Here is a 14804-nt window from a genome sequence, read left to right on the forward strand (position 1 = left end):
CCACATTTAAAAATTAGAACTGACGTAACTTTTACCTCGAAAGTCTTGAGATTTTGCAGTGAGGTGATATGATGTCAAACCTGATACCTTCAGAATTCTTTTTGAATGGATTACAATCATTAATGGATATATTTTCGGTGATGCAATGAAAATTTTCAGAAATATTTGTTTTGCTCACGTTTTTACACGATGTTCATTTTACCACTAACAGCTGTTCATTTTACCCACTAGTGCAGGTAAAATGAAAATTTGCACGGTTTTTTGCTAGCGATAAAAATATGTGAAAATTTAGCTATTTTAGTCTGAATTCGTGTGGCTGCGAGTAAAGGCGCTTAAGCCAAGACTCTAGAGCCAGGACATGAGGAGGAAATACCTGTGTCCCATCCCAGGAGAACATACAAGAATGGAGTGCGCATTAACTTTCTTAGCAACGCCACTCCCAACGATCATACCTATAACTCTGAATCGAAACGGTTGGTACGGTTGTCCCCGTTTCTTCCTTTAAAAAAATGAAAATTTTTCGCCTATCATGTTATTCATTCGTGAATAACCTGATCGTCGTAATTTTTCAGTTGTCTCCAATCCCAAAGACTGCACAGTGGGCCTGGCCATTTTAATATTTCTATAATATCACAGATTTTCTGCAAATATTAATGCTGACAAGAAAATACCTTAGCATATCTAGTTATTTCCAGGATGATTTTCAATATTGGCTTTGCAAGCGCTTAGATTAGATTAGAGTTCGTGTCGCTGCTATAGATAACATCTCTAATTTTGATGATGTGCGATAGAACTATACAAATTCCTCGTATAATTAAAGTATAAATAAGCATCTCTCTACTTTTTGCAATAAAATTTAAATTAAATGTATAGAAAACTGTCGCCCTTTTTCCATATTTGTCTGGAAAGATCAAAGGTGCACAACAAAAGATAACTAGCGACTTCCATCAAGTCTGCCCTGATTGTCATTAGCAAACTGGAGTTATCTTGCAGTTAAGAAAAACTTTGTATCATATTTCGTGTGTAGTATCTGTGCCTTCCTCCCAGGTTGGTACCTACAAACAAATTTATTTAGTCCAATTATTTGTTTATTTTGAAAACAAAACAAATGTTTATCGGGATACACAAATGGGAGGGTGGTGGTTGTTTATTCATGATTTTGTTGATGTTTTAATAATGTTTTGCTTAGTACTGCAATATCTATTTCTCAAAAATCCAACACCGCTAGATATTACTTGAAAACCACACTGAATGCATAATATTTGAAAGAGAATATTCTCTCTGGAGACAAATTCTGCTTGAAAATATGCACATGAGATGAATATGGTTGAGTAGTTGAGCTACTTCTAAACGCCTTAACTTTCCAAAACGTCAGTTATTCGAACTACCAATTTCCCCGATAAGTGATGTATTTCATAAATTGGTAGAATCCGAGCCTCTGTAAACAAACTGAAAATTTTACCGATGTTTTTGAACCATATACTTGATTTAAATGTAATTCAAATTTAACATTCACAATATTTCAAGCAGAATTTAACATAGAACAGGTTTTGCAAAGCTAAGAACACCAAGAAAACGACTATGAAAGCGCATGAAAAATTCCAAACACAAAAGAGTCCAAACTCGAAAGAAACTGAAACATTCATAGAGATTTACCGGCCGTACTATCTTCTAGTTCCCTGTGGTGCTTCAGTTCCCTAAGCTGCTTTAGTTCGTCAAAGCTTGAGCGGCTTCCTGTAACATTAGTGAACAGAGGCGTCATTTAAGCATTTTTGGCGGGATTGAAACAGTGTTCAGGAGAAATAATAATTGTTCTGCGTAACATTAGGAAAGGAAGTTAACATTCACTGATCTACAGCCGCCGCGAGGAAACATAAAATTTTGCTGCTGACCAAAATCGTTAGAACACATTTGATTTTTTCTTTGCCAGGACAGGGGAGATAGTTTACAAACATGAACAATCATTCATTCCGCATTCCAATTGGATGATTGGAGGAATTGCGTTGCGAGGACCCTACCTTGTCTTCCGCCATAGTTCGGATCTCCGTAATAGGGGCTGCGTGAATCCATTCCAGGTTCGCCTTTTGGTCCGGCTATCGAAACTCCTGGTATGCCGGGGGAACCCGGTGGCCCTGGTGGTCCTGGAGGGCCGGGCATTGGAATGTACTGAATGTTGTCACCCGATGCTGCTGGAAGTCCCGGTGGACCGGGTCGGCCATCCATTCCGTCTCTGCCGCGATCGCCTTTCTCGCCGCGGGGCTGTTTAGGATAAAGATAGAAAGTGTTATTAAGCTAAAGAGTTTCAATAGAGAATGTGCAGTGATTTTTTAGATGATTTCGTGGTTGTTTTAGCCGTTGGTTTTATCAACAAATTTGTTCTACGAATTGTTTCTATTTGACATTGACCAAGAAATTAGCAAAAAAAAAAAAACACTGTCGTAAATGTTTAAATCGAAACCAATCTCATGAAGCGCTGTGGAATCTCGAAGATTTTCGTAGCTGTGTAGTAAAAAGCCTTCACCATACAGTTACAGACAAAACATAGGACAAAAAACGAAAACTATATTTTCCCCCTGAGGAAAGCACAATACCCGTGTCGAAACGTCGGGAAAATATGCACCTCGTTTTATTGTAACAAAGACGGCGTTGCCGGAAAATAAAGAAATGTCAACACAATTAGGTTGAGTTAGCAAGAAAGATTACGATTATACATGGCTACTTTGTAACTTCATCAACGTCGATGTGCCCTTTTCTAATGCTTCTCCAGAATTGCTCTGATAGTCTTTGGACTTAGCACAAATATCCCTAAAAAATAAAGCAATTTGTGTAAGAGAGGTTTGATGTAAATACTTATAAAATATGTTACATCATTTACTGATTTAAAATGAAAATTGTTTAAAGTTCAAATCTTTTCTTGATGGGTGCAAGGAGAATATGTGTGAAAATCAGTTTATTATCTAACGCAATGAACATTTCAACAAACTTAACTTTCTGTTAAGTAGATATTACTCTTCGCTCCCACGATGGTACTGCACAAACCGAATTACATGAAACAGTTTCACGGTTTCGTTTAGCTTGAAGCGGTGCGGGAAAATTTCACCAGTAATTTTTCATTCCGAATAAGCTGTATACACATTCCAGTGTCAGATTGACTGTGCATTGAAATGTTGTACAAACCAATGTTGCACAATTGGCAGGATGAAGAGGAAGCGTTTTTTTTGCTGCATTCCTTTTCCAGCATTTTTTTCTGGTACTGTAGGTAGATAGTCAGCTGCAGGTTATTTCTCCATCTGGTTGTTTAAAAATTTAAAATGGAATTTGCAGCTGTAGTTTGGATGTTTGGTTGATTTTTTCGCTGATTCTACTTCTGTGAGCTCTTGTCGGAGCTCTGGATGTTCATTGCAGTGGGATTGGGATACTGAATGAACATCCAGAAAAATACCCCCACCGAGCAGTTTAAGGTCAGCCAGCACACACATGAAAGCTATGCTTTCCGCAGTTGCTAGTCCCAGCTGCACTGTAATGGGAAATTCAAATGATAACTTCGTACCCGTCACCATCAGACGCGGTGGTGGACGTGTGCAAAAGTTTCCAATTCCGGGATGATTGGAGTTTTTTTTTGTATGTGACGGCGGAATATGTTTCACTGTAGCAAATCCTTCCTTTCAAAAAATACAGCTGATTCCGACTAACGTCGAGTGCATCGAAAACATAACGAGGTCAGCTTTTCTCTGGTTGCGATGGATTTTCATCTACATTTCCGTGCAAACGTTTGGGGTCACTCCCTAAAAATATACAAAAGTGTTTTGTTCGCGTCGCTGTGATTGCACGTCTTTTTATAAAACCCTGTGGTTTATTCGAAAAGCAATTAGGTGATCTTGATTCGTAGGTGAATATTATATTTTTTATTGTAGCTTCCAAATATGCCTCTCAGAAATTTACGAAAACGTTTTATTAATTAAAAATGTTTTCGAAATCCTGATTAACTTGATTTTTATTTGGAGCAGTGATAATTTCCAGAAGTGCTTGGGGCAACTTCACTGGTGATCCATTTTTTGGTCCAAATTTTTATTAAAAACTAGTGGTCCCGGCAAACTTCGTCTTGCCACCAAGTAGGCTGTTGAAAATCGCCAAGGATCGTCCCATACAAAATGACAGTTCCGTTCACTCTCGTTTTTTCGACTTAGCTTTCTATACACACAAACACGTCGGAACCCTTGACGAAAAAAACGGAGAATAAACATTCAAATCCGTTGACCCGCTCGTAAGTCATTTCGTGACATACAAACACCATTCCATTTTTATTTATATAGATAGATAGATGGACTTGGCAATGTTAAGCAGACCAGTAAAAATAGACCAAACCGCACGCGCATGCACCAGTTGTTATATCTTTTCGATCCATTAGGAATGTGATCAACAAAAATAAACAAATAGTATTGAATTAGCAAAATCCTAAAGTTTATTGCCGGAAGCTAGAATTTTCCACCTGATATTTAGGAAGAAAAGCTGCTGCTGCTGCGGAAGAACCTCGGAGCAATTTCCGGTTGAACTTGGAATTGCTGGATGAAATCCAAGAGAATTTCGAGAAGAAAGGAATTCCTGTACAAATTCCGGAGGGATTCTTAGCTTAGCTTAGACTGACACCACATATCAATGGTTGCTATTCCGTGATTGACCGAAGTCAGTGAAAATGCACAAAGAATCAACTAGAAGTTCGGCTGGGATTGGCCATAATCTTCTTCAGTGTGCAAAATTCAGTGCCTCTATTTATACAGGGTCAATAACGGCGCCGGCCACGTCCTTGCAGTCAGGTAGGATTGGGGGAAGGAATGTTAGTGTGTAACCTTTGCTTTTTGGAGACCGTGTTTGCCTCTGCATCTCCACAAAGGTTACTGGGAGGGATGTTTGTTAATGGGGAGGATCGTTGGGTCATAGGATTCACTTTGATAAGCGATTAGACCATGATAAACAATGATTTGTGAGATATATACATGCTTATACGTAAATATAATATTTTCATTTGATATGAACAATTTCTATGTAGAGGAAAATTATGCCGACACTTGAGGTGACGAACCATTCAAAGTTTGTTGAACAAATACCTAAATGTAACATTCCTACAGCTGTCAGGACGAAAGCATGTGTTATTATATTTTACTCATTTGAAAAGAAACAAAAAACTCGATTGGTTGGGACATCATAGAACACTCTTATTATTATGCCGACACTTACAGTGGCGAACCATCCAAAGTTTGTTGAATAAAGTGAACCTTTCGCAAGTCTACACTTGTAGTGTCGAACCATTCAAAGTTTTTTTATAATTACAAAAATAAAGGTATATAAGAGGTGTTCTGAAAAAAAAATGTTAAACATAAATAAATCATGAATCAGAGTTTGTGTCGACACTCACAGTGACGAACCATCCATAGTTTGTTGAAAAATCATATTTACATCCCACCATTGTAACGATTGAATGTGCAGTCATACATATTTTATAGATTAGAAATAGTAGCATGAAACGAGCTCACCAATTGATCCGTTATCCTTGACTGAGCAGCCACAATCCACTTTCGGCTTCACTCGTTTGCTCGGCTATAAAAAAGCACTCAGGAAAAAAAATAAGCGCGCGACCCAAAAAGAATAAAAAAAAACTGTTCGGGCTTTCTTGACGCACTGCCCAGGAGCAAGCGTCAAGGTCGAAGGATCAAACAGAACTAACCGATCGCGGCACTTTTTCAGTTACTCCAACCGAACTCACCGATCACGCCACTTTTTCACTTACGAGACCGACGCGCGACATGTTTGATCCTGCCCTCGTCGCTTGCCCCGGGAAAAGCAAGTGTCAAGGTCGAAAGATCAAACAGAACTAACCGATCGCGGCACTTTTTCACTTTCTTCAACCGAACTCACCGATCACGCCACTTTTTCACTTACGAGACCGACGCGCGACATGTTCGATCCTGCCCTCGTCGCTCGCCCCGGCAAAAGCAAGTGTCAAGGTCGAAAGATCAAACAGAACTCTCCTGTACAAATTCCGGAGGGATTCGAGGAGAAACTCTGAAAAAATTCCGGAGAAATTTTAACACTCTTGCGAAATTGCCGGAGAAACTCTGGAGGATTTTTTGAAGGATCTAGAATAATTCTCGGAATAACCCCAGGAGAATTACTAGTAGACTCATGAGTATTTCTGATGAATTACTGGAGGAACTCTAAAGAATTTCTGGAGACACTCCGTAAAATTCCTGGAGTAACTATGTCGAAAATTTGAAGGAATTCTCGTTGGAGCTCCAAAGAAATATCCGGAGGAAATCTGAGGAAACTCCCGAAACAACTCCAATGAAAATTCATTTAGAATTCTAAAGAAATAAATTCTTGGAGGACCTCTAAAAAATTCCTAGGAGAACTCCGAAGAATTTATTCAAAGAACTGCCGAATCATTTTCAGAGAAACTCCGGAGAAATTCCTAAAATACCCAATGGAAGATATCCCAGAAACTCTGAAGAAATTTCTAGAGGGCTTTCAAAGGAGTTCCACGAAGAAATCCGAGCCATTTCAAGAGGAACTCCATGGAATTACGTGAAAAACTCTGAAGAATTCCTGCAGGATCTATGGAAGAAATCCGAAGGAATGACCGTTGGGGCTCCAAAGGAATTTCCGTCAATAGTTTTCAAATTCCTGGAGGAACTCCGTAGGAATTCCTGAAGAAACACTGAATAAAATTTTGGAGAGATTCCGAAGAAATTCTTGGAGGAACGCACGCGCACGGAGTAACTCTGAAGAAATTCTCGCAGGAACTCTGGAAGAATTCCCGGCAGAGCTCTGGAGGATTTCCCAGAGGAAGTCTGGAGGAATTCCTGGAGGAACTCTGAAGGAGTGGCTGGAGAAACTCTGAATATAGTCCTGGAGGAATGCCCTCTTGAGAAATTCCCGGATGAAATTCTACAGAAATTGCGGGAGAAACTCCAAAAGAATTGCTGGAAGAATTACTGGGGAAATGCAGAGGAATTCTTGGGGGAAATCCGAAAAAAAATCCTGATGGAACTCTGGAGGAATACCTGAAAGAACTACGAATAAATTCCAGAAGCAAATATGAAGGAAATCCAAAGGGATTCCCGTTGGAGCTCTGGAGGAACTTCGGAGGAAGGCAGAAGAATTGATTAAAGAACAGCGGAGGGATTTATGGCACAACTCAGGAGGAATTACCGGTGATGCTCTGAAAGAATTCCTGGAGCAACACTGAAGGAATTTCCAGAGGAAATTTTGAAGAAATTCCTGGAGGAACTCTGTACAAAATCCTGGAGAAACTCAAAAAGAATTCCTGGAGAAACTGTGGAGCAATTCTTGGCGTTCCTGGAGAAACTCCGGATGCATATCTAAAAATACTCCGGAGGCGTTTCTGAAAGTACTCCGGGTTATTGCTTGAAGAACTCCGGAGAAATTCTTGAAGAAACTATGGAGGATATTCGAATGAATTCCTTATGGAACTCCGGAAGAACTTTCCACGAAGTACGGGATAAAATCCAGAGCAATCGCTTGAGTAACTGCAGAGGAATTTCTGGAGGAACTCTGTAAGAGGTGCAAATTCAGAAGAAGTTCCGGGGAATTGCTGGATGAACTCTTGAGAAATTTTCTGAGGAACTCTGGAGTTTTCCGGAAGTTTTCCGAGCTATTACTAGAATTCTGATGAATTCCTGGAGAAATTCTGGAAAAAAAATCCTGGAGGAACCCTGGAGGAAATCTGAAGATATTCCCGGTGGAGTTCCAAAAGAATTCCTAGAGAAACTCCGAAGAAATTCCATGAGGAACTCCAAATAAATTCCTGGAGGAAATCCGAGAAATTGCTGGAGGGACTCCGGAAGAAGTCCTGAAGAATCCATGAAGAAAATCTAAAGTTCCGAAGAATTCCCGTAGTAACTACGGTAGAATTCTCGTAGGAGCCTTGAAGAAATTTCAAGTGGACTCTGAAGAAATTCCCGAAAAAAAATTGTGAAGGAACTCCGGAGCAATTCCTAGAAGAACTCTGAAGGAATTCCTGGATAGACTCTGCAGGAATTGAGGAATTTCCGAAAGAAATCTCCCGAGAAATTTTTGGAAATGTTCTGAAAAAGTCTCCGGAGTAATTTCTGGAGAAAATCCTCGGAGGAATTTCTTAACGAATTTCTAGACGAAATCCCCAGAGGAATTCCTGGACGAAATCCCCGGAGGAATTGCTATCGTAAATCTCCTGGGTAATTCATAGAGGAAATTCCCAGATGTGTTTTTGAAAAAAAAAAACTCCTGTGGAATTTCTGAAGAAAATCCCAGAGAAATGCCTGGAGCGATTTTCCGGCGGAATTCCTCGAGGACAGAGAAAGCATCCGGAAAAATTTTTGGTGCGAATCTTCAGAGACACTTCTGGTAGAAATCCCCGAAATAATTCTCTGAATAAATCACCGAAGGAATTTCTAGATAAAATGTCTGAAGGAATTTCATAATGAAATCCCCAGAGCAATTCCTTGACGAAATTCCCGGAGTAATTCCTGCTGAAAATCCCCAGAAAAAATCTCGGAGGAAATTACCGGATGAATTCTCTGAAAAAAAAAATCCCCGAAGGAATTTAGGGAGAAAATGCCTAAGATCCCCGGAGGAATTCTTGTACCAAATCCCCGGAAAAACTCCTGGAAATTCTAAATTCCTGGAGAAAACCCTTGGACAAATGTCTGAAAGAAATCCTCAGAGGAATGCTTGGAGGAAACCGAGCTTAGCTGTTTCAGGGAGAAAACTCAGAACTGGTAAACAAACATGTGTCAAACCAGATTTGGAACAGCTCAAACCTTGGTCCAAATACGACCAAAAATGGACCAGACAGTGAGCCTGTTACAAAAAAATAGACCAGAAAGCTGGTACCGTAAAACGGGGTAACTTTGATAGTTTTCTCGAAGAAAACTAGAATATTTATGCATGCTGTTCCAAAGAATAATAATTTATATTTTTAAAACAAGTACCGTAATTTCGGGTGAAATTGATCATTTTTCACGGTTTTTCTTGCCCGTTTTCTATAATGTTGACAATGCCAAACAATTGAATGCAGGAAAACAAGTACGAAGGTGAGTCTCATTGACTCATGTACCGATATTTTCTTACAAATGTCATTTTAGTGCTAAGAAATATCTCTAAAATAAAAAAAATCGGGGAATCTTATTTCGGGGTGAAATTGATCACTTGTCAATGCGATTATTGTTAGTTTTCAAACCAACTCTATATAATAAATTTGAGGTCCCTGAATCCGAATATGCTTGCTAAATTCTTACCAATACAATAATTATAGAAATAATGAATAGTTAAATTTCAAGAATTACGCGAAAAACACCTCAATGTATGCAATTTCCTAGGGAATTTCTCGATATTTAACAGAAATTCAATTATTTTCACCAAATGACCAACTCGTACCAAAGTTTTGGTTATGAAATCTGGTTTGGGGATATATCTCAAGCATCCTGACAAACTTTCAGGTTTATACCATGTTCATATCATTGTTTAGAACTAGAAGTTTATAAATGTTGGTCAATATTGCACCGCACATAATTTTGAAATTTTACATTATTTTCATAGAAATAAACTTTTTTCAACGCAAAAAACTTAACAACACTCAATTCAACAATAGTTACAACAAACAACGTTCATTCTCTGCAGGTAAAATTGATATTTGTGCTCCATTAGGAAGAAATAAAATCGAGTGACACGGTGATCAATTTCTCCCTACTGAACAATTTCACCCGAATTTACGGTACTGGCATCCTAGCTATCGATTGCAGTCGATAGATTTCCAAAAGATTTATTATGAATGGATATATAATTTTTCATATAATCGAAAGTTGGTTTTCTGTTTTGGGGTAACTTTGATAATGGAGTATGAATCGAACAAAATTGAATGAATAACGAACATTTGTAGGGAATTGCATACATCTAGGCGTTTTACGTTATATGGAAATTTCTGACTTAGCTTACAAAAATGGTCCCAGTTTGTGAAAATGCTATTCGCTAAGAGATTTGAAACCGTATTCAAGTTCTATGATAACTAGGCTGTCAAAAATAAGTGGCCAACTATTCAAAACTACATCAAATAGTGATCGTAGAACAAATTGTTTGTAAGCGTTTCGAAAATGCTAAAATTGTGTCTATTTTTAATATTCGTATAAAAAGCCTCAAATGAATAATCCAATGAAAATAGCTTTGACATGAAGTGTCATACTAGTACTCTTTACTTTTGCATTTGTTTTGCTTAACTGATGAACAGAAACTTCGTTATTTCGTTTAATATGTTGTGGGTTTCGCACAATCAAAGTTACCCGCATTATCAAAGTTACCCCGTTTTACGGTATAAAATAAAATTGGCACACTATTTACAACATCAATGCGAGTTCCAATTTTTAACATGGTCCAAACATTTGGACCATACCAGTGATTTCGACCACCGGTGAAGTTGCCCTTAATGCCAGGGTCCAATTAAGAAATTATTATTTTTTTGATTCCAAATTGAGTAAAATGTTTTCTAATTTAGTTTTGCAGATCCTGCCATATCATTTTCACAACAGGATCGCGAGTGGTTTGAAAATACCATCTTCTCACGTTTTTAAGACAAATCCAGATTTTAAGATCATCGTCTATAATCACGGATACCGGAAAATGTTTAGCGAGCTCAAAACAAAAAGTCTTGCAAAATATGGCAGACACCATTGTGCAGAAATGATAGATCCAAATTTCGATGATAATAAACGAAAAATACATAGGGAATACACAGGAAAATGAACTTAACATTGATCTAAATTCATTTCAATCATAATTTCTGTATATAAAACACTGGAGTTGGTAAGTTGTAGGATCATGATGAGCTTAGTCTTTTTTAAATGCATAATAGGATGTATTGGAAAATATTCTAGTATTTCAGCTATGGTGTTTATCAAATATGTTTTTAATGTTTGATTTTAGATCCTGGTTATTGGATTCTAATGATTGTTTAATAATATAGCCAAAACTATGGAGGGAAGTTTCGTTATACGCCTGTTTTAAGCAATCTAAATCAGCTTCATAAATGAGAACAGCGCTCCACTAGAGTTTAAACTACTAACCGTCATTGTTTAAGCTATACTTACCGTCAGATAATGAAAAAAAAAATGAAAGCCAATAATTTAAACAAAAATACGCGACCTATTGAACACTGATGTTACGTCTGAAATACTAGTCTTTTTGTTACTTGGTACGCTGCTCTCCCTAATTATTTCATTTACAAAAAAAAAGTTTGAGGTAAAATTTTACAGTCTATCTTGAAAAATTGGCGTTTGTCAAATGGCTTGAATTGTGATTATACTGTAGGAAAAATGGGTATCATCAACCCCAAAGTTATGCGAAATGAATTGAATGACTGCTTCCGCCAAAATATTGCGAGTGTTCTTCAGGAAATATAGATCAACTAAGTCCGCATTAATTTATTTTGTTGTCAATCCAATGTTGAGGAAATTAGCCATGTTTTTCAGTGTATTTTTTTTTTTTGAAAATCTCACTGTTCCAAGTTGAAATTTTGTGAACTAGATTCAAAAATAATTTGGTCAAAATACCTACGAAGTAAGATTAGCTCATTCCCTTTGTGATGAGCTTTATAGAGTTTTAATTGGACGTAGTTTCACAGAGATATGAACAAAACACTTTCGTATGTTTTTTAAGGGGGTGACCCGAAACTTTTGCACCGGACTGTATACAACCGACCAGGAAATATAAACTGAAACTGCGAATGTTGGTTCCCCACCGGATTTAACTGCACACTCCGCTCACCTGCGGTAAGAATAAATCCCTCCGCACATTCCGCACTCAAAAGCAATAGATCAATTTGAACACCAGATTTCAACTGCTCGGCTTAGCTTTTGGTGAGACGGAAAACGAGCTACACACATTGTTGCCATTTCCGCATGGCACTACATCTTGGTTGGCTCCGGTGTTGGCGGTGTGGATCTCGCCTTTCAGCACCACTGATTCCGGGCAATTTTTCTTGCTTCACCAGATTTTCCGAGACTTGAAACTCTGCTTCTCACTTCCGGTTCTCTAACGCTGGCTTTTCTCGGCTATAGTCCATGAGTGGCAAACCACTTTAAAGCAGTTCCAGAGGAATCTTTCGATGTGGACGTTGGTGTGTTTAGGAAGGGGCAATTGGAATTGCCTTTTTATTTTGTTGTTCGAAAGCTGGAATGATACGTGGTCAGGGCATGTTGCAAGAATGCCGGACAGCAACCCTGCAATGATGGTGTTCACTTGGGATCCGGTGGGTACAAGAAGACGCGGATCGCAGCAAGCATAGGCCTTTTCATGTGACAGATCCGTCTATGCATTTGTTTACATCGGTGGAGGACCGGTGCTAACACGGGCCTGTCATTTTCATAGAAGAAATGTCAAAGTATTTCCCGATCAGCTGATTTGAGACGTCATGTGAATAGGCCTATTGTAGCGTGAAATGGACCAATGCACGAGTTCACTAATTTGACGTTTGAGCGGTGCCGAATTCACTTGTTTCCATGGTCACATAAATAACACGGCACCGCTAAAACGTCATCTAGTGAACGTTTGTATTGGTCCATTGTCGATTCAATGTTATCTATTTAGATGTAAATAATAAAATAAAATGTTCTGTGTACAATAGAAAAAGTTTTCCAGCAGTAGTCTCAAAACTATCTGAAACAGATGACTAGCAAGCAGGGTTGGGAAAAATCCTGAAATTCACTCTACAGTAGCCAAGCAAAGCAAATCACAGTCAGCTAAGCCAGTGAAACTCGTGTCCATCGCATCTGTAGGCAAAAAACCTTGAAAATAGCAAAACACTCGTTGCTAAGGGCAACCCAAAATTACTGTAGAAAAATGTTCCATTTCCCGCTGCATTTCCGGCATGACACAAATTATTTAGAAAATTCATGCATCCAACATAGGCCACTTGATGAGATTCTTGTTTGTGAACTACTATTAGAAATATTAGTAGTAGAACGCTACTGGCGTTGTTGTCACAAAATTGATTTTAATAATTATTACCTTAAATTATGGGTTTTCATTGTTTGTTCAATACCATGTTGTTGTTTTGGTTTTGAAAATTAATCTGACACTTTGAAGCCCGGTACTCACGCTGTCAGTTCGTGGCAAACTAGATGTTGGTAACACGAATAACAGCGACATTAGCATTCTTAGGTTAATGCTTCTACTGAACTACTGTACTGGGAAGAGCCACGACACTTTCTCGAAATTCAAGCCTACTACCGTTTTGACTCATATTCCGAACACTTAAGGCCACCAGTGACTTCAAATGCATCTGATGGGCTTAAATTAGCTGATATTTGTAAAAACTCTAATTTCTCTATCAAGTCCAACTGTTAGCTGTTGGGTGTGCTGATAAAATTGTTTATTTAAACTTGTTTAGTATAGTTTTTACGTTAAAGTATGGAACAACATTTTGACTCAAATGCCGAACACTGTGTTCATTCTGTCTCATATTCCGAACACCTTGATTCAAATTCCGAACAGCACAAATAAATCGTATTAAATGGAATAATTTCGCAAATAAATTTATCTGAGCTAGCTTTACTGGTCTCGAAATAGAGAATCATCACTACTCCCGAGGTATAAAATAGATTGAAAGACTTTAAAATTGGATTGCGATTTACTGCCATTCTCTTGTAATTCGATGACATATTTCAGCGAAACATTTCAACCAAATCGCCATACAAAAACCAAGTGTTCGAAATAAGAGTCTGTTCGGAATTTGAGACAAAACGGTACTATTACCATTCCCAGCACTGCTAGCAAGTCTACTAGATAACGTGGCAGTTTCCACACGAAAATTATTGACACCATTTTCAAAGAGATTTTCTGTTCTCCAGATTTTTCAGGCTCTGCTTCGCTTTACCTTCGCCACCACTAGTTATGCCACTGATGCCAAATCAACACAAATCTTACACTTTTAAGGTCATAAATTTCATCTCGTCCGAAAAGAAACCAGGTTCTCCCGTTACTCCCTCCAATCTTTGGCCATGCATGAGCCAAAAAAACCCCAAGAGTAGAAGCAAGAGCAAACTCGTTCGCACTGGAACTGGAACCGTTTGCAGTTTCGCTGGATGACTGGGGAGTGGTACCCGTCGAGCAACGAGAAGCACAATTTGTGTGAAGTATATATTTCATGTTCTCTTTAGCATTTCTAACTCGTCTTCTCATTTCGCTGGGGAGCTGCCTTGCAGGACCTGGCCACGCTTCAGAAGAACCGGAGACGTGGCTGCGAACTTCTAGAGAAAATATCATCCCTCGGGTTGAACTCATCCACCCTCGAAAACAAGGCCAGCAGAGGATGGATGCTGAAGGATGTACTTCCACGGGCGAAGAATGCTTAAAGCAGAAACTCATTTCACTCAAGTTGAAACACTTTGTTAGACCAGCAGCAGCGGATGGCTGAATCGTGTGGCCGTGTGCCAAGGGTTCTAAGTCCTTCTGGATAGCGGGCGAAGATGACTCGTGGGTCGTGGCAATATCCCCAAAACCGTTACGTCCGTCGTGTCTAGATCCCTAGTGCCAGCAAACTATTTTGCAAGATTTAAGCGGAATTCAGACTCGAAAGTTGCACTTTATAAATAATGCATGCTAAACTCTGCTCCATTTCTGGCGTCTTTATCCCATCATCATCGCTCTCGTACTCTACGACCCGTGCAGTTCCAGATCTTCACCCGGCAACACGGTGGATAACTCTTGCCTCTCCTCAGTAGCAGGGATGGTAGCACCTAAGTGTCTTGAAAATGGGA

The 14804-nt window shown here is 38.8% G+C and overlaps 1 protein-coding gene across 16 annotated transcripts in view; it reads right to left on the reverse strand.

The window, feature by feature from the left end:
• LOC5574086 (collagen alpha-1(XVIII) chain) overlaps positions 1-14804 on the reverse strand; it is a 980207-nt gene that overhangs the window by 86879 nt on the left and 878524 nt on the right. For 14 of the 16 annotated variants that reach the window (XM_021840446.1, XM_021840443.1, XM_021840442.1 and 11 more), the window contains 2 exons: positions 2019-2259; positions 1657-1734 (listed from right to left, as the gene is read on the reverse strand). In XM_021840446.1, coding sequence (XP_021696138.1) covers positions 1657-1734; positions 2019-2259 — 319 coding nt within the window. The remainder of the gene's footprint in view (positions 1-1656; positions 1735-2018; positions 2260-14804) is intronic. The other 2 variants (XM_021840445.1, XM_021840452.1) reach the window with 2 other exon arrangements.

The sequence above is a fragment of the Aedes aegypti genome, chromosome 2 (genome assembly GCF_002204515.2).
Source record: "Aedes aegypti strain LVP_AGWG chromosome 2, AaegL5.0 Primary Assembly, whole genome shotgun sequence".
Classification (NCBI taxonomy): Eukaryota; Metazoa; Arthropoda; class Insecta; order Diptera; family Culicidae; genus Aedes; species Aedes aegypti.